We start from the raw sequence: 18,734 nt of genomic DNA on the forward strand, positions 1-18,734 counted from the left end.
AGCCCAAGTTTTTTCCATGGGGAAGGAAGAGGTTGACTCAGAGCCTAGGATTTGAAAGCAGTAGGGAAAGTTCTAGAAGCAAGCTGGTATGGAGCCAGTGTACTTCTCTCCACCCTCCCCACCCCCACTCCTGGAGTAGCGGGTCCGTGGCTGCCTTTGAGGAAGACCCCCAGGGGAAGGGAGCAGGCGGCAGCAGCCAGCTCGTCTCATTCCCACCCCTGCTCTGCAGGCTGATATCTGAGCCTGCCCTGGGCTCCGGGCCTCCCTCCCCCGGCTCTGATCCTCCTGCAGCTGTTCTCCTGGGCACATTCCTGGGTGCTTTCTCATTCCCACGTCTGGCGGCTGCGGCTGCTTCCCACCACCTTGAAGCCTGACTGTGCCTTGTAAAATTTCCTGGCTGTCAGGGCCGTGCTTTTATTGGCCCAGGGGACCCAGAAACAGGTGTCACTCAAGGTCCAAGGACGGAGGGGGGCTGGGAATAGGGGGAGCAGGCAGAGCCCAGGCAAATGCATAACGAGGGAGCCAAGGCAGACTTCTTGCTCATGCTGACCCCTCTGCCATCCTTTGGGCTCCCCCAAGGCAGTGAGTCTTCCCAATTTTAGCCTGAGAACTTAGCTTAATCCCAGCAGGGCAGAGGTCCATATATGTTGGGTTTTAAAAGGACAAACAAAGGTTGACTCCCGAAAAACCAGGACAGGAATATTGATAGAACATTTGGCCTGGAGGAGAGATTTGGAAGAGGCAGCTAAGAGGCCGCTGATGGTGGGACTGGGAGCCACAGGCCTGGGTTTGCATTGGTCTCTGACTCTAATCAGCTGAATCACCTTCAACCGATCAGTTTCCCTTCCTGAGACTTCATTTCCCATCTGTAAATAAAGGCAAGGATCTGAATGATCACCAACGCTCCTTAAAGTTCTAGGATCCTTATTTACTGACAATCAGAGCTGCCTGGTGAGGTGATGAGATCTCCATTACTAGAAGCATTCAAGCCAAAGTACAATGTCCAGTGGATCAGAAAAGCTGGTGAGAGTGCTCCTGCTGTGGGTAGTCGGGCAGGGAGCTCAAAGCCTTCTGAGCACTGCGCCGAGCCTATGGTGTTGGGGTCTCGGGTCTCTGTTTCTAAGAGTCTGTGGTTCTGGGATTTTGCAGTCCTGAGACATGTCATCTCAGTGGCCCCAGTGAGGTGGTGGGAGGGTAGAGCCGGTCAGAGCAGGCTCAGAGCCAGATGCCGAGGTGTGAGGTCCAGCTCCACCTGGACATCCCTCTGGCCTTAGTTAAGTGGAGGTGACATTAATAGCCCCCCTTACTCTGAGGGTTCAGTGTTCCCACATGAGAAAAACACACACTCAATGTTAAGAAGTGGCTGGCACACAGAAGCGCCGCAGGCGGGGTACAGTCTCATTAAGCTGCACCTGTTCTTGATGGTTCTGATCCTGGCCACCATGGGAACTCCCGGTGCCTTCCTCTGGCGCTCACTTAACGGAGCACCTTTCCCATGCAGGTCGCTGGTCTAGGCGCCGGGGACCCAGCAGACAGAAATCTCTGCTGTCACGGAGCTGTAGCCCAGGAAACAAGGAAACAGGAACACATGTCAGGCGGGGTTCTAGTAACCCAGATACGTTCCCTCCCTTGGGCTCTGCTCCAGCGGGCTTTTGAAGCCTGCAGGTGTCACTTGGCATCTGTGATGTCTGGGGGAGACACCCCTGTCTCGCCGGCAGGCAGCAAGCCACCAGGAAGTGTGGGGAAGGGGGTCAGGCAGGAGGACACATGCCTGGGGACCAGTAACTTCCTCTGGAAGAATCTTCATTTTTAAACAGCTGGGGGCCAACCGCGCATCTTCCTTGGAGGTAAACAAATCCACTTTGTCCCAAGTGCAGGGATCTCTGAGCCTGCGTATTTCCTCCAGAAACAGAGCCACCCTGAATGGAATCCCATTTTAGAAGCACTAGAAGAACTCGCTGATGAACTACGGTGACTGCATCTTTCCCTAAGAGTAGATCGTGTTTATCGCGCCCTTCTTCTGTGCTAGGGACGATGTGTTCCACCTATGTTATCCTTAGCATCCTCCCTGTAATCCTAGAAGGTCGGTACGGTCAGTCACTCCCTTTCCAGGTGAGAAACCTGAGCTTTAGTGGAGGACAGAAATGTCCTAAAGACACAGTTACGAAGCACCAGTGCTGGGACTTGAACCCAAGTCCGCCTGTCCCGTTCTTTTCTTCTGTGCTCCATCCAGAGAAGGACCAGATGGAATATTCAGCTCCGTAAAAGCTGCTTCCCGCAGCGTCCTGCTCCCAGGGCAAGGTATTGATAGAAGGATCAAAAATGGTTACCAAAACTCGGCCTCTGCTCTCAAAGAATGCAGCGCTGATCGGGGATTCTGGGTGGGTGCTGGGGCTACCCCTGTCCCTCCCGAAGCCTCCGCTCCCCTCCTGTGAATGGGCCACTTGCCGCGGTTGCTGGCTAAGAGCTCCCCCAGCTTAGCCATCAGAGGCTTTTCTAGAAGGATGAGAGTTGCACATGTTGTTCTAAGCACTTGGCCAGTGTGAACTCATTGGAGGTCCAGAAGCACCGGAGGGGATTGCCAGTGTTAGGTACAAAGAAGCAAAGGCACAGAGGGTTAAGGGAATTTGCCCATCCTAGCTAGGAGTTAGAGGTAGGAATCGAGCCGAGGCTGTCGGGCTCTAGAGTCCCTGCTCTTAATCATCCTGTTATACTTTGTGAGGAGGGAGGTGCCTGCCAGGAAGGAGGCATTCCAGGGAAAACAGAACAATAGAGGAAGAAGAGGTGAGAGAATTGACAGCAAAGGGCGTGTCATCTCCTCCAGGAAGTCCTCCCAGATTCTGAGAGGTGAAGTCGGAAGCGCATCCTCACACCTCCTCCCAGCACCTGTATGTCCCCTGAGCTTACTGCCCTGGAAATAGGCATTCTTTGCCTTGTCTGTCACGTGCCCAGGCAGAGGGCAGCTTGAAGGAAGGCTAGGACTGTCCTGTTCTGTTCTCCATCTTTGGCATCTGGCTTGGCACAGAGCAGAGTCCCAGCGAGGGTTTGAGATGAGAAGGAAGGAGCGAGAAGGAAAAGACCAGGAAGGATGGGGGGGGGGGAGGACGTTTCCAACCTCCTTCAGTATTCTTCCTTCGAGGAAGGGGTGACCCCCAGCTAAGGGACAGCGGCAGCGTGCCACACGGGCGCAGCAGGTCCCACAGCTAAGTCATTCTCGGACCAGCTTCGAGACTGCTGCCACATAATACAGGTTACGCAGATTGTAATTCAGTTCTAAAATAAAATCGATATATTTTCAAGTGAAAGCATCTACCACTGTTACATAAGGAAGGCCTCTGGAAACACGAGGGAAGGCCGAAAAACACGGTGGATGTCCCGCAGGAGAACAGCACAGGCTGGGGCTCCTCTCTGTGTGCTAAAAAGGAAGCTCAGCAGGTGTTAGCCAGGCACTGAGGCCCCATCAGCACCAAGCCCAAACCTTGTCTCCCCGACACCCAGATGGCCTAGAGGACAAGCAGAGCGGTTCAGGGCTCTTTAAGGTCTGCTGTCTGGGATATTCCTCCCGCATGGGGTGCTAGGAGGCACACCCCTTGGGAAACACAGAATGAAAACAACATGAGCCCCTCCCCCTCTCCCAGAAGCAGGGAGTGAGGAGACACTGCCCCCTTTTCATGGGTTCAGAAGCTCCTCGGTCCAACAGTTGGCATCCATCCCACCAGGAGCCCCCTGGGGATTGGGAAGAAGCCGGGACCTTAATTTTGACCCAAAGCCCATTTTTCACTTCTGATCTGACCACCTCCTCTCCTTTCTCTGCGCGTCTTCAACGCGTCAGAGGCAGCTTTTCTGTTCATCTGTCTCGGAAAATTAAGCAGAGCTCCTCTCCTCCAGAAGGATCCAGAAAACGAAAGACACCAGGGGCACAGAAGCACTCTGCTCCCCACCATCCAACTGAGACTGCCTTCACCACCCCGCCCCCCGTGTCCATGGACATGGTCTACCGGTTGGGGGAGGGGATCTTAAGTGATCCTATGCCAGGACAGGTCAAGGTCTTCATTGGGTGCAGCGGTTGGCTCCCAACTGAGACTTACGGCACCAGCCCTGGCAAAGACACACCAGAGCATGTCTCTATAGCCTTGTTCATTCCTTTGTTCGTTCGTTCATTCAACAAGTATTCCGTGAGCACCTATGGAGCCCTAATCCTTGAGCAAGGAGGGTGTGGCCTCTGCCCATGGGACTAGAACCGGAGAGGGAGACAAAGAGAAGCATAGCCCAGAAACAAATACGTAGACTAAGTGCGTGTGTGGTGGGGAGCTCATGAGGAAGCTGGGGGCCTCTGGCGAGGAGGCAGGACATGCCTGAACTTGCCTCAGATGCGGTGATTAGGGAATCAGAGAGGAGGAGGCGTTGCCACCGAGCCTGCTGGTGGAGGAGTTGCCAGCGGGAAGAGGGTCTCGGTTAGAGGGAACAGCATGTGAAAAGCCCATGGGTGGAAAAGAACCTCCCACCCCCCGAAGCAACCCTTGGGTCCCACACTCATTCCCCTTTTTGGGCCCAGAACTCATTGCAAATCCAGACAGGGGAGTTTAGAAAGTCAGACTGATTTAAGTTTGAACCTCAGCTTCGTTACAGCCAACTGTGTGGCCTTGGGCAAAGTATTTGACCTCTGTGAGCCTCAGTTTCCCCTTCCATGAAATGGGTCTAAAGGGATGTATCTCATGGGTCTCTGTATGGACAGACGTGAAGCATCAGCCCAGGGCTTGGAGCAGAGGAAGCCTCAAATGTGTTAGGTTATTTTTCCACGGATGCCTAATGAATGCCTGTGTCTGTGTAAGGTGGGTTTTCCAGATCGAGGGGGCCTGTGCTGGGTAAACAGAATTTAGCAAAGCCAAGCCACTTGGCTCTGAACAAAGGACTGGTTCTTGCATCTGTCTCTGGCCAGTGGCTCTGGCCAGGTGGGGGGCAGCATGTGTTAGAATGAGGGTGGTCCCCCACGGATGTCCTTTAGGACAGGAGCCGCTACAGTGGAAGGAACACTGCACCCAGAGTCCTCCCGGACCTGGCTGCGCATCCTGCTCACCCTATCACGTGGACGAGTCCCCTGCTGTCTCTGCATCACTGTTTGCTCATCTGTAAAATGGGGATAACAATGATATTCCCCTCGCTGGTGGTGAGGACAGGCTGGGATCACACCCACAGGAGGCCTCTGCCCGCTATCCCGAGCTGCAGGAGGCTGGGGACCTCCACAGAGGAGGGGATCCTCCACAGAGGAGGATCCTGGTTGGACAGAGGGTGATGGCTCGGCGACCGGTTCTAGCTGTGGCTCAGCTCTCCACTCGGAGGCGGGCTGAGGGCTCTCCACTCTCCGCTCTCCACCCCCCCAGGTCTGGTTCAGTAACCGCCGCGCCCGCTGGCGTAAGCAGGCAGGAGCCAACCAGCTGGCAGCGTTCAACCACCTTCTGCCCGGGGGCTTCCCGCCCACCGGCATGCCCACGCTGCCCCCCTACCAGCTGCCGGACTCCACCTACCCCACTACCACCATCTCTCAAGGTGAGTGTGCAAGCTTGTCAGGGTACTCCAACCACACCTTTTCACCCCCACCCCCACGTTCCTCCCTTCCTTAACCAAAAAGGAATCATAAGGGCTAAGTTTTAAAGGTTTTATTTATTTACGTGAGAGAGAGAGAGAGAGCGAGTGAGCATGAGTGGAGGACCCTAAGATCATGACCTGAACCCAACTCAGATGCTCAACCAACTGAGCCACCCAGCTGCCCCAGGGCTATTTTTTTTTAAATGACCATTTGTCTATTTGCATATGGATAGACTATTACCACACACACACACACACACACACACACACACACACAGGTCTTGGCCTTAAACTTCTTGGTTCTGCCCACAGACCACAGAGCATTCAGGTGAGGGCACAACATAGCCTTCCCATACACTTTTAGCACCGAGCTTCTCACACTGTAAAGTCATGTGCCTCTCCTGCAGTCATATTAAAACATAGAAGTGACATACAAGGCTACCCTCCCTCCGAGACCTTCCTTCCATTCTGCCCCAGCCCACCAACTCTCTTCCCCTCCCAGCACACATTAGCAGTCCTACTACTTGATGTCCCTATGGCTCCCTCTTAAAGGGCTAGCAGTCTGGAATTCTGGAAGCCCAGGAGGCAGGGGACCTTCCCTATGATTCTTGATGAAAAATGGAGGATTGTCCCGTCCTCTGGAAGGCTGCGTGGAGGAACCCTGGCAAAGCAAAACAGCAACCCTACAGCCAGGAACGGAAACAGCAGCTCAAACCCTGGGCCCACCACTCACTAGCCTTATCACCTTGCACAAGTGCCCCGACCCTCCCAAGCCTTGGTTTCTTCATCTGTAAAATGGGAACAGTATTCTTGCTTCAAACCCTTAGCCAGTGCTTGTAAAGGCGCCAGGCAAGTGGTTGGTCCCCACAAATGCTATCGGGACAGGTCTGGGTAGATTAACAGAATTCCCAACAAGGCGTGACTCTGAGTCCAGAGGACACTTATTGAGCACCTACTGTGTGCCAAACACTGAGCAACATGGCTGGCTCACAGTTGCCTTGGAGTTTACGTGGAACGTTGCTTAGCTGTCTGTCCAGACTTGGCTAGTCCCTCGTGCCCAGCCCAGAAGCCAGCTTGCCCCATCCTGAGTAGTGAGAGTAGGTGGTCCCCTCCCTCTGCTGGGTAGACACTGGGAGGAGGAGGCTTCTGGCTTGTTTTCCAAGCAAGTGCTTCTTTCCCTGTGCTGGGACTTCCACCATCCCTGGGCTGGGGCCCCTCGCTCAGGCCGTCTTCTGGGTCTCTCCGCAGATGGGGGCAGCACTGTGCACCGGCCGCAGCCGCTCCCTCCGTCCACCATGCACCAGGGGGGGCTGGCCGCGGCCGCCGCAGCCGCCGACACCAGCTCTGCCTACGGAGCCCGCCACAGCTTCTCCAGCTACTCGGACAGCTTCATGAACCCGGCGGCGTCCTCCAACCACATGAACCCCGTCAGCAACGGCCTGTCTCCCCAGGTAGGTGGCCTCACCAGACTGGTGCCCGGGAAATGGCAGACTCTTGGGTACCTTGGAGAGAGCTACAGTGGGAAGTGGAGATGCTCCTTCCACCTTCACGGGGCAGTGTTCTGGGATCCTTCGCCCTGGGTTCATGTTCTTCAAGCCGCAGGTCCTGGTGACCCAGCAGGCGGCTGCGGAGAAAGGGCTCTGGCCACCAGCAGCACACAGAGACCACATTATAGATGTGCTCCTGGCTTGACAGTCCCCCAGAGCTTTTGAAACTGGCCCTCCACCCACCTCATGGCTGCTCGGTCCATAAAAGTCGGGTATTTTCACACATTGTGTGGGTTGTACCGTTTCCTATGGGATGCTGACCGTGCTTCGCACTTTGTTCTAGAACCAGGTTCTGGATGCCGTCCTGGGCTCCATCTCTTGCCTTTCCCCAGGAGTGACCTGTGAGTGAGAGGCAGCATCCGATCGGTAGTGAGAAACACAGCTAAGGTTCTAGAGTTCTAGACTGGGAACCTCATGGGGTCTCCCATGGGGTCCCTATGGGGTCTTGGAGCTCATTCTCTCAAGTCCAATGGGTTGCTGGCGAAGTCCTTCAGTGCCTACTCCTGCTGTCAGAAGTCATGGGACTGCCCTTAGATCAAGTCAGAAAGACAGGGCTGAGGCTGATGGCAGTGACCAGTGGGTCTGGGGGGCAGGATGTGGTGATACATGTGACCTTGAGAGTTCTTTTCTGGGGCTACAGCAGGCTCTCAAATACCCACAGAGGAAAGAATTATATCCAAGGTTGGTTTCACCCTTCCTCCTGCCTTCTGAGTCGCCTCCCTCGTGTCTATGGGGACACACGTGGCGCGAGCTTTTCTGAACTGTTGTGCTTTGGGTAGGAAAGCTGGAGTCTTGCAGGGGGTTAAATCCCATCTCCACTGCTCAGGGCATTGGGAAGTTAGCATTGCTGAGCCTCGGTTGGTCCCCCATAGAACTAAAGAGTGATCAAACCAGGTGTTGCTGACCTCCTAAGAAGGGTGTTTTCTGAACTTAGCGTCTAACTGGCCAAAGCCTTAGCACCCAGCCTGACACCAAATAGGGACCAAAAAACATTAGTCCTCTTGCCAACCCCCCATCGCCAAGATGATTCAATTAGCGTGAGAAATCTGTTACGTGAAGAAAAAAGGGGACCAAAGGGAAGGTCAGCTCCAGCCCCCTGGCCATATCCATCTAGTTTCTTGTTTTTGTCAATAAAGTTTTATTGGCACATAGCCATGTCCATTTATTTACGTATTTATGGCTGCTTTGGGGCTATAACACCACAGCTGAGAAATTTCGAAACAGACCACCCGGCCCACAAAGCAAAGAGTGTTCGCTCTCTGGCCCTTAGAGAAAACCCATTGCCAACCCTTGGTCTAAGACCTTTGCAAGAATGTTCATTTTCTGCCTGGTTTGGGTTCATCCCTGCTTGCCTCTGTTAGCGAGTGTGGTTGACAGCTGACTGCATTTTCGTGTCATCGTTTATTTGTGGGTGAGATTCCTTCACCTCTCTCTGTCCTGATTTTTCCCATCCATGATATGGGGATGACACTAGCATCCATCTCATAGGGCTGTTGAGGAAGCTGTGAGCGGACAGGCATGAAGCACGTCGCCCAGGTCCAGGGCAGAGCTGAGCCCTGGGGGACTTGACCAGCTCCTTGCAGAGCTCCTAACGGTGGTGCACCACGTCCTGTTGGAGCGCCCATTATGGGGCGGGGATGATGCAGCCGGCAAACCAGAACGTTTACCTGCTGGAATGTAGCTGGCGTCTTTGAGGCTCAAGGCCATGGCTTCAGTACTGAGCACACACTGGCTGAGCTAACCTTCCAGAGAGTCAAGAGACGGACAGGACAGGACCCAAGAGCTGGCTTGGTGACCGTGGCCATGGAGACCCGAGGTCTCCACACCTGAGGATGCAGTCCAGGCCTGGCCTCACGGTATGAGACAGGTCACAGGAGCATCACTCGGAAGTCCAAAGATCAGATTATATGGGCCAGCCTTCTCACTTCATGAATGGGGACCAGGGACCCGTTGGCCGGGCAGAGCCCAGAGTCTAGGGCACCGTCTTGCCGACTCGCAACCCACTGTCTCGGCATGGGCTGAGGTTTCTCCCCAAAGCCCAGTTTTGTCACAGGGCAGAGAAGGGACAAGCAAATAAAAGGCCTCTGGCTTCTGGAGCTTGGCTCAGGGATGCGGTAAAAAGTAAGGATGTCCCAGGACCTGTGTGAGCCCAGAAACAAGCCTCAGGGAAGGAGGATAAAAAGAGAAAAAGGAGGGGAAAAAAACAGCCATTACTGTAAGCAGCCAGTAGCCTGACCTTCTCCCTGCCTGAGCTGGACCCTCGCCTCTCCTCCCAGAGACCCTTGCTTGGGAGGCTCCCCCCTTCCCCACTTCAGGCAGAGAGGCTCTGAGGACATGATGGATTGGGCCAACTCTGGAGACTTGTCCAGAGGTTCCCACCAAAGGTGTGAAGACAGATGGAGGGTCTGACGGGGGCAGAGGGGACCAGGAGGTGAACAGCTGCCGGCAGGGAGAGGGGGCTGCACGGAGTGGGGACAGGAGGGCAGGCTGTGTGTGCTTCTGCCCGTGTGAATGGCCGGGGTTAAGCTTCAATTGCTTCCGGAGGAAGGGGGCAGCCGGGGATGTTTCTGGGTCTTTACAAGAGTTCCTGGTATTTGTGAGTCCCGGGACGGCCCCTCCTCCCTCTGAGCGGGCCAACTGCACGATCGGGCACATGGGCGCCATCTCGGGAGGGGTGCGGGCTGGCGCTCTCCACCAGGACAGATCTACTTCCTTGGGTCTCATCCTCCGCCCCCCAGTAGCAGGGTGGTTGTCCGGAGCTCATGTGGGCAAGAGGGATGGGGTGGGCTCCGTCTGGGATGGGGCTTCTCCTCCTCTCAGACCGCAGGTAGCCTTAGTCCTTGTTCTTACGAAAGCCCAAAGTGATTCTTTTGGGAAATGAACTTGGGGCTCTGCTGAGCATGTGCTCCTCACACTGGTCTGTGCGCTGCTGCCTGGAGAAGCCCCCCCTCCCAGGGCCCGACCTGGGTCTTTGTCTCAGACCCAGCCTGGGAAGTAGGGGCTGTCAGGCCTCAGAGTCTCCAAGGAGAGACCTGCCCAGCAGAATCCCATGGAAAAACCACTGATTCAGCTCTGCCTTGGACCCTGCACCCTGGGTGTCAGAGAACAAAGAGTTACGGAGTGCCTGCCATGTGCTGGGCACTCTTCTAGGCCCTGGGGATAAATCAGTGCACATCAGAGATGAAGACCCCCCCCCTCACCGCCCTCATGCAGCCGGCGGTCTAACAGGACAGACAGATAATACATAATAAAACTGCAAGTTCACGCAATGTATCTAATACTGCTTTGGCAAGGGCAGCTAAACTTGCAAGCCCCTGTGGCCCGCACCCTGTTCTGAGTGTTTCCTCTACCCTCACTACTTGGGTAGCAAAACCAGGATTCTGCCCTCCTCTCTGGAGCCTGAGACCAGAACTGACACCACCCTGTGACCTCAGAAATATAAATGCTTACCCTCCTTTATGGAGATTGGCAGAAGAAATCCTCTCCCATTCTGCTCAGTGGAGATGGAGGGGAAACCTCATTCAACCCATGTCCTGGATGAGAAGACTTCAGACACCAGTGAGGCTTGGTTCCCTCATAACCCCACCCCAAAGCCCAGCTTTAGAAGATCAGGGACTCGGTGCTCAGCACGCAGACGTCCCCAGTTTTGCACATGGGGTCTTTCTGAAGATGTACAAGGAAAACCAAAGCAGTTGACCCTTGAACGATGTGGGGATGAGAGGTGCCCACCCCCACAGATCTGAAAATCCATGTCCAAGTTTTGACTCCCCCAAAACTTTACTAATAGCCTGTCATTGCCCTGAAGCCTTAGTGAGAAGGTAAATAGGGCACGGATACCTGTTTTGTAGGTTCTATTTCTTTTATACTGCATTCTTACGAGAAAGTGAGCTAGAGATGTTGTCATAAGACAACCATAAGAGGGGCACCTGCATGGCTCAGTGGGTTAAGCCTGTGCCTTCTGCTCAGGTCATGATCTCAGGATCACGCCTGAGATCAAGCCCGGCATCCGGCTCTCTGCTCAGTAGGAAACCTGTTTCCCCCTTCCCCTCTGCCTGCCTCTCTGTCTACTTGTGATCTCTCTCTCTGTGTCAAATACATAAATAAAATCTTAAAAGAGAAAGAAAGAAAGAAAATCATAAGAAGAAAAGCATAAGGAAGAGAAAATACATGTGCAGCGGGGCTGTGCTGTAGTCATTGAAACAGCATCTAGAACAGCGCCTGGCACAGACGAGGCACCCCGTAACTGTTTGTTATGTGAGAGGCGGGGTCCAGGGCAGAGCGTATGAAGTGTCCCCACACATTCAAACCCATGTTGTTCGAGGGTCAGTGTACTGCCCACGAGATGTAGGGAACTAGGATTCGCAGATCCCCTAGGCTGAGGTCCTTGGAAATGGCTCTTAGATTAAAAAAACAGCCTGGGACAGCTTAGGGCAAGAGTGCAGTCCTGTCGTTTTGCTGAAGGCTACGGGCAGGGGGGGGGCTTGTGCTTGTGCTGGGGGCTTCTTCAGGATCCCCTCAAATTGGGAGCTCTCTGGGAGAGCCCTGGCTTCTACCGCTGCCCTAGGGCATCTACGGGTAGAGTTTTATCTATGGATGGCGCATCCTTGGCTTGAGCTCCCCAAACCCTCCGGCTTTTTAGATGCAGATTCTGTCAGAGTTGGAAGTGGAAACTGAGGCCCAGACAGGGAGTGAGAATTGCTCCAGGCCCCCCAGAACCCCAACCCCCCAGCCAAGGGCTCCTGCCGCTGCCTCCCAGAACGGGGGTGTTTCTTCCTGGCCACCTCCGCTCATCTCGCTCCACATTCATCGTGTCCTTTGCTCCACTCTGGAGCTTAAGGGGAAGGAACCTGTACAAGGGATTTACATATTTACCTTTTCCTACACTGAACTCCCGAAACGTACTCTAAGTGTACGGTTCTCACATAGCCACGATCCCCGAACAGCAAGTCTTTTTGTCCTTTTCGGCTCCTTGATGTTCTCCTCTCCTTCCCCTCTTTTGCCCAGAATAATTACGGCGACAGCTAACGTGGAGTAGACGCTCCTGATGGGCCGGCTGGGACAGAGATAAACTCTATAACCACTTTCCCTAACAGAGTCTTGGCCACATCTTGTGACTTTCAGATTATAGATGAGAAAACCAACTTGTCTGGGGCCATCCATCCATCCAAATCCATCCATGCACCTACCATGTGCCAGGCTCTGTGGTAGGTTCTGGAAAGTGGCAGCGCTGGGATGGGAAGGGTCTGCTTCCAGAGCCCACCGGGCTAGCTGTTCTATCTGCTGCCCCCCCCCCAGGTGCGTCCTGCACCCCATCTGGTGAAGCTGACGTTGGCACCCATGGGGCATGGTCAGGTTCAGAGTCCGAATCCACAAATGCTAAGCTTTCCCTTCCTCCTAAAAGCTCAAGGCTTTATTTTAATTTCTTTATGAAAGGGGTATCCAAATGCCTCACCATAACAGATGCCCCTTCTGGCATTCTGCGAGGGCCCCAGGGGAGCCGTATACCTATAGAGAGCCAGATCCCACGGAAGCACTCTGGCTCTAGGAAGTCACTGAAACTCTGCAGAAACCCTCCGCCTGGAGAAACAGGTTCAGAGAGGTTCAGCAACTTGCTGAAGGCCACAGAGCCTCTGAGTGGCAGAGCCAGGACCACGCACTGTGCCTTGCGGTGACCCTCAGCGGAATATGACCGCTGGCTCTGGGGAACTGAGCTGTGCCCCTCATGCGGTGGGCTCTGGAAACTCCCTGTGCCTCTTTCTCCTATCACTTCCTCCTTGTGTTTTTTCTTTTTTTTTTTTCTTCTCTTTATTGGCGACACTACGTTTATAATAAGCATTTAAAATGAGTCTTGCTGGACCAGGGATGAGGAAGGAGGAGGGAGTGGGAGATTTGTAGGCAGGAAGACGGGAGGGGGATAGTGGGGTGTTAAATAGCCCAGAATTTTTAAAAAACTGATGCAAATCACTGGTAGGAGAGAAAATTATGTGCAATTACGTCCCGATATTGGAAGGTTTTGCCTAGCCCAGGCAACAAGATCTCATTAACAAGCAGAAAATAAGATTGAAATGGTGTGTAAAAGAGCTGAAAAATGAATTTGAATGCTGCGTTTGTCCACAATTACCCCCTCCTTCACACGTATTTTATTGCAATTTTTTTATTATTCTTAATCTCTCCATTCCTCAAAGCAGATTGGGGACATCCTGGCATTACCAGGGCATCGGGAGGAGGTGTGGAGGATTTCCTGCTCCCCTGAAAGGAGACCCTTCTTTCGCACATTTTCCAAGGTTGGGTTTTGGAGGGATCAGAATTCATTTCTCCAGCTTAGTGGGTTGTAGGAACACGGGGCTTTAACCCCAGCCCCCAGCCGAGTGAGGCGCCCAGCCCTTCCTTCTCCTCCCTTCTGGGCGCCTCTTCTGCCTCCAGCTTCCTTCCCCGTGTCTTCTCAAGATCTCTCCCAGGTTTGCCTTCTCCCCGGGGATCTCTCCCACAGGCCCTCCCCCCACCACCCAGTAGGAGGAAGAGAGGGGCAAGACACTGCTCGGCCCATTGCCATCAAGCAGCTCTGGGGTGGAGTTCTGATTCAGCCATTTAGTGAGTTGCTGTGTGGCCCTAAGGCAACTTGCTTAACCTCTCTGGTCTTCATTTTTTTCCGCCTGAGAATGGGAGTGATAATCCCTACCTTTCAGGGGGTGCCATGAGGATAAAGGGAGAATGTGAGTAAAATGCCTGGTACATAGAAGGTGCTTACTAAATTCTAAATCGTCTCTCGTTCCCTGCATCCCCACCCCCGCCTCCGCATCTGTATCTTGGCCTCCAACTCTGCTTACTCCCTTCTATCTCTTTCCTCCTTCCCTTCCCCCCTCGCTCTCCTACCCTCCCTTCCATTAGTTGGAAAATGCCTGATTCGCTTTCCAGTCCAGGACAGGGTAGTATGTCCCCCTGACCCCAGTCCTGGGAAGAGAGGGTGCTGGGCGCAGGAAGCGCCCTCTTCTGCAGAAAACACGGGGAAAGGCTCTCTCCGCTGGCCCGCCTCAGGTCCCTGGAAAGGATGAGCAAGGACGGAAAGAGTGACTGGCTCAGGCTGGAAGGACATGGCTCTGACGCTGAGTGGTTTTCCCCGGGATTACAGAGGAGCTGAGTCACCCCACCCAGCCCACATACCCATTTCTCATGGTGACCAACAGTAATGGGGTCAGGGGTCAGCTGGTGGGAAGGGCTACAGTCTGTGGCCAGAGTTTCCTAGCCTTAAAGCCAAATGCCATTGAGCAGCATTGGCCCTCCCCTGCTGGCTTTCTTCGTACCCGGGGCTAGTCCAGCTCCCGGACAGCCCTCTGCCACATCCACATCTGCCAGCCTCTCTTCCGAGCCCTGATCGAGGCACCAGGCGGGGGCGGTGGGTAGTATCAGCTCAGCTCATCAGGTGACCCCGCACCCCAAGTGTCCTTTCCCCTTGACTCTTAGCTAGGCCAGCCCTAGGGCAGGGGTGAGTCCCGGGGCTCATAGAATCGGCCGTGGGGCCCGGGGCATCCTTGAGCCCAGCCAGTCCCTAGAGGGACAAACTCTCCCAAGATCCTGCTCTCACAACCAGCTTTGCCTTTGTCCACAGTTAACCCACCTCAGTGGGAAAAGCTGAGTTATCCCCCACCGCCGCCGCCCCTGCCCGCCCCTGCCCGGCAGCTCCTCGCCAAACAAAACCACCTGCTCCCGTCAATCAAAGGCTCAGCTCCAGCCCACAGGGAGAGGCCAGGACAGAGCCTCATCTCCTGTGAAAACAGAGCCCTGTTTATTTCTCTGCCTTTCTCACCCCTTTTTCCTGGGTGGAGGGGGGCTGGGGAGGCGAGACTGGCTGGGATCAGGAACTTTCTAGACTGGGGTTGAGGAAGTCAGGTCATGCCTATGTGCAGGAAATGCCAGGAACTGGGGGGGGGGGGGCTGGTTTATTGCTTCTGGGTGACTTTAGGGTCTTTTTATCATCGAGGGAGGAGTAGGAGGGTCACCCCTGGCCCTTTCTCCTTCCTTAGAGGACTGGGTGGGATTCTGGAAAGACAGCATCTGGAGTCCACGTCTCTGAGTCTGGAAAAGAGATGTAGGTCAAGGGCTGCCCTCCGTCGGGGCTGCTCTGGGCCGTTTTTTTCGCCTACCACCAAAACAGGTGCAGCAATCTGGACCGTGCACCTTGAGAAGCTAGGGGTGTGAGCTTATGACAGGCAGAGTGAGACTGGGTGCTCAAGCAAGGGGAGAAGGGGAGCCTGGATGGCAGGGACGTGCTCTTTAGTGAGGGAGGCCTTAGCACCCAGTGGCTGATAATTCATTTTGGCACTGCACAGACCCCAGCGTCTGGTACATAGTAGGTCTCCAACTACCACTGGTGAGCCCCTAAGCCTCTGAAACCTGATCACATGCTCTGCTCTGTTCCCAAAAGGTTTTTGAGGCCGCTGATCATTTAGTTTGTACTTGAATGTCATTACTTACGATTCCCTTCAAGTTCATTTCCCTAGCTCCTGTTACTAACACAGCTTCTAGGGCAGCTTCTAGGGAGGCTCAAAAAAGAAACGACATGGCTGTCTCTCTCTAACCAAGTGTATTTCAGGGGAGACAATATTTACGGAAGGGGTAGGAGGCTGGTGCTGGCAAGACAACAGCAAATCACAGGGCAAGTACGAAACCCGAGTCTAGTGCAGATGCGTCATGGGCAGGTGGAATGATCGTACAGCCCAGGGTTCCGACACCAGCTTCCTGCTTCCTTGCTTTGTGACCACAGGCAAGTTACATGAGCTCTCCAAGCCTCGGTTTCCTCCGCTATTAGATGAGGCCGATACTGCTCACCCTGCAGGATTATGAGCAATAATAAGGCCTTGGGAATGTTCATGAGAAACACCTAGTACCATCCTGGGCATATAGTAAGAGATTAATAAGTGACAGTTTCCTCCTCTCTGCTTCTCCCTGCTCTGATTAGAAACCGAATGAGCCTTATTCCTCCTTCTCTTGGGCCATTTCTTTTCTGGGACCAGAGGTCTGGCGTGGCCAGTTTTCAACTGGAAATTCAGGAGATCTGAGCTCCCTGCCAGCTCTGCTTCTCGCCCACTGTGCAACCTTTGGTAGATGCTTCCCCTCTGGGCCTCCGTTTCCCCATCTGTGCAATGCAAGAGATGGTCCGGCTGCTAATTAGGAACCTTCCCGCTCAGAGTCTGCGATTTCTGTGGGTTCTTTGTACGAGCCCGTGAGTCACAGCCCCTAGATCAGTGGGCAGGGGCTGGCCCTCCTCTGTGTCCTGGACCCCCTCCTCACCCCCGTGGGGCCCCAGCCTGGGCCTTCCGGGCTTCCCAGCAGGCCTTCGCTTTAGCCTCCCAGAGCTGCCCGGTTGGGTGGGAAAGAATGCAGATAGAGGATTTGTCCTTCTTTGTGATTAGCACGGGGGCTTGGAATGAGACAGTCCCAGCAGATAGAGGGGAAGAAAATGAGGGAGATTAGCAATTAATACAGCAGGCAGATGCGCCGAGTGGCTCCAGGCCAGTCCCTGGGGTCCCCAGTGGGAACGAGGCCGCCAGGATGGCCAGTGACTGGACCTGGGAGGCGGGGCAGTTCCCCAGCTAGAACACGCAGCGGGTCCTGGGAGGGAGGGTCTCCAAAGAGTCACACCGTCCCCTGCCCCTAGGATGTTGTGCCCGCCGGGACTCCTCCTGCGTCTCTCTGCTGTGTCTCTCTCTACTGGGACTCCTCCTCCCCTACCCTGTCATCTCGAAACTGCTCCCGCTTATTCCTTAAGGCTTGGCCAACTTCCAGGACCTTTGCTCACCCCCTCATGGTGGGTTAGTTGTGCTTTCCCTGTGCATTTGTCACATTTTACCGCTGCATTGAAAGTGCTTGTATTACTAGACAATAGTAGGTAAAAAGAACTGTTCCTTTTCCAGAGCACTTACATAGCCCCTCACGTGGGATCAGCTCATTTAATCTTTTTGCACCATCTCCTTTGGAGGGGGAGGGCCTCCTAAATGGGGGGGGGGGTACAGAGAAACCAAGCAGTTTAAATCATTTGCCTGAGCCAAATCACTAACAAGTGGCAAGCCGGGGACTTGAACCCTGCCCGTCCGGCCCCAGAGACCATGCTCTCACCTGGCACATGTCATGAGAACGGTCTGTTTCCCACTTGCTGGTGAGTTTTCATTGTCGTTATTCCCAGTGCCCTAAGAGGAAAGAGAGCAGGGGTATCAAAACGTGGGCTCTGGGGTCCCTGCACCTGGTCCCAGTCTCTAGCACTGTCACTTCCTACCTGCGTGATTCCAAGGAGAGTCTGCTCTGCCTCAGTTTCCCCTGCCGTCAGTTGGGGCTAGCGGTTGTTCCCATCTAATAGAGTGGTCCGAGGAATGAGCACATTGAGATCTGCAAAGTGTGTTGGCATCTGGCACACTTCGGGGTAGCTATTTGCAGATGGGGCTCCAAGGCCACACAGTGAGTTGGGGCAGGGCCAGGCCCCAGACATCCTGTTGCAGAAATAATGTTCCCCCGGTGCCCTGAAGTTCCCCTGCTCCTTCCTGCCTCCTTGTCTAGGCATCTGCCCTGCCCCAACCTCAGCCCCAGGGTCCCCCTCCCTGTGGACCCTCCCCAGCAGCCCCTCCTCTCTCCTGGCCCTCTCCCCAGCTGTGAACTTTTCTCCAACACTTTTGGGAGTGGGGACAGGTGTTCTGAGCCATCCCGGGGAGTTCGGCTGTAGGATAACGGCTGATGGAGAGGAAACAGGCAGAGAACATCCTCCCCTGGGGCTCCTGGGAGCATCTGAGATCCAGACCCGTGTCTCCCAGGCACCGCTGGCGACTTTGGGAGGTCAAGCCTGAGCGCCATCCCCATTCCTGTGCGGCCTCGCTCAGTCACTTGCACTCAGCACCTGTTTCCTTGTGAGTGATGAAGGACAGCACTTTCTTTAGGATGACAGACTCCCCCCCCCCCGCCCCCACAGTCCCAGCCCAGACAGTCATGCCCCCCCCCCCTTTCTGTCTCCAGCCAGTCTTGCCTCCACGTCCCAACCCCAATCTTCAGCCCAGAACTTTCTCTTGGTCCCAGCTGATGGGAAACGAACCTGGGTCTCTCCTGGACACTTCCCTCTGTTTCTCCGCCTCCCCCACGCCTGGCTCCAGCTCCCCAGCCCTCCCTGCCCCCATCCCTCACCGGACCTCCATCCAGACTGCTCTTAGACCCCATTCTTCGCTCCTCCCTTCTCTCCACAAACCCAGTCCCGCTCTCCCTTCTCTTTCCCCTAATCTCTCGTTTTCCTCCACTCCCTCGCTCATTCCGCTGTGTCTCCAGCCCCCGCTCCCCCCACCCCCCATTTCTCCTTTCCCAACCTCCCCTCTCCGACGGACCTCGCAGGCTCACGACCCTGGGTGGGAAGGGGTGAGGCTCCGGGCGGGGGCTGGGCGCGGTTCCTGGCTGGGAGAGGGGGTGCTGAGTCTGGGCGGGGACGGGGGGGGGGCGGTCGGCGAGGGATCGGCCGGATCCGCGCGCCCGCCCTCCCCTCCCTGCGCTCTGCCGCCGCTGCCGCCGCCGCGCCTTTGATCCATGGCCCGAGGCCGCCTGACAGTGGAAAATGCGGGGAGACAAAACCAC

General features: G+C 54.9%; 1 protein-coding gene across 2 annotated transcripts in view; it reads left to right on the forward strand.

The window, feature by feature from the left end:
- PAX7 (paired box 7) overlaps positions 1-18,734 on the forward strand; it is a 94,879-nt gene that overhangs the window by 51,152 nt on the left and 24,993 nt on the right. For both annotated transcript variants that reach the window (XM_059136671.1, XM_059136673.1), the window contains exons 6-7: positions 5,382-5,547; positions 6,835-7,037. In XM_059136671.1, the coding sequence (XP_058992654.1) occupies positions 5,382-5,547; positions 6,835-7,037 (369 nt within the window). The remainder of the gene's footprint in view (positions 1-5,381; positions 5,548-6,834; positions 7,038-18,734) is intronic.

Source organism: Mustela lutreola, chromosome 10 (assembly GCF_030435805.1).
Source record: "Mustela lutreola isolate mMusLut2 chromosome 10, mMusLut2.pri, whole genome shotgun sequence".
In the NCBI taxonomy this organism is placed as follows: domain Eukaryota; kingdom Metazoa; phylum Chordata; class Mammalia; order Carnivora; family Mustelidae; genus Mustela; species Mustela lutreola.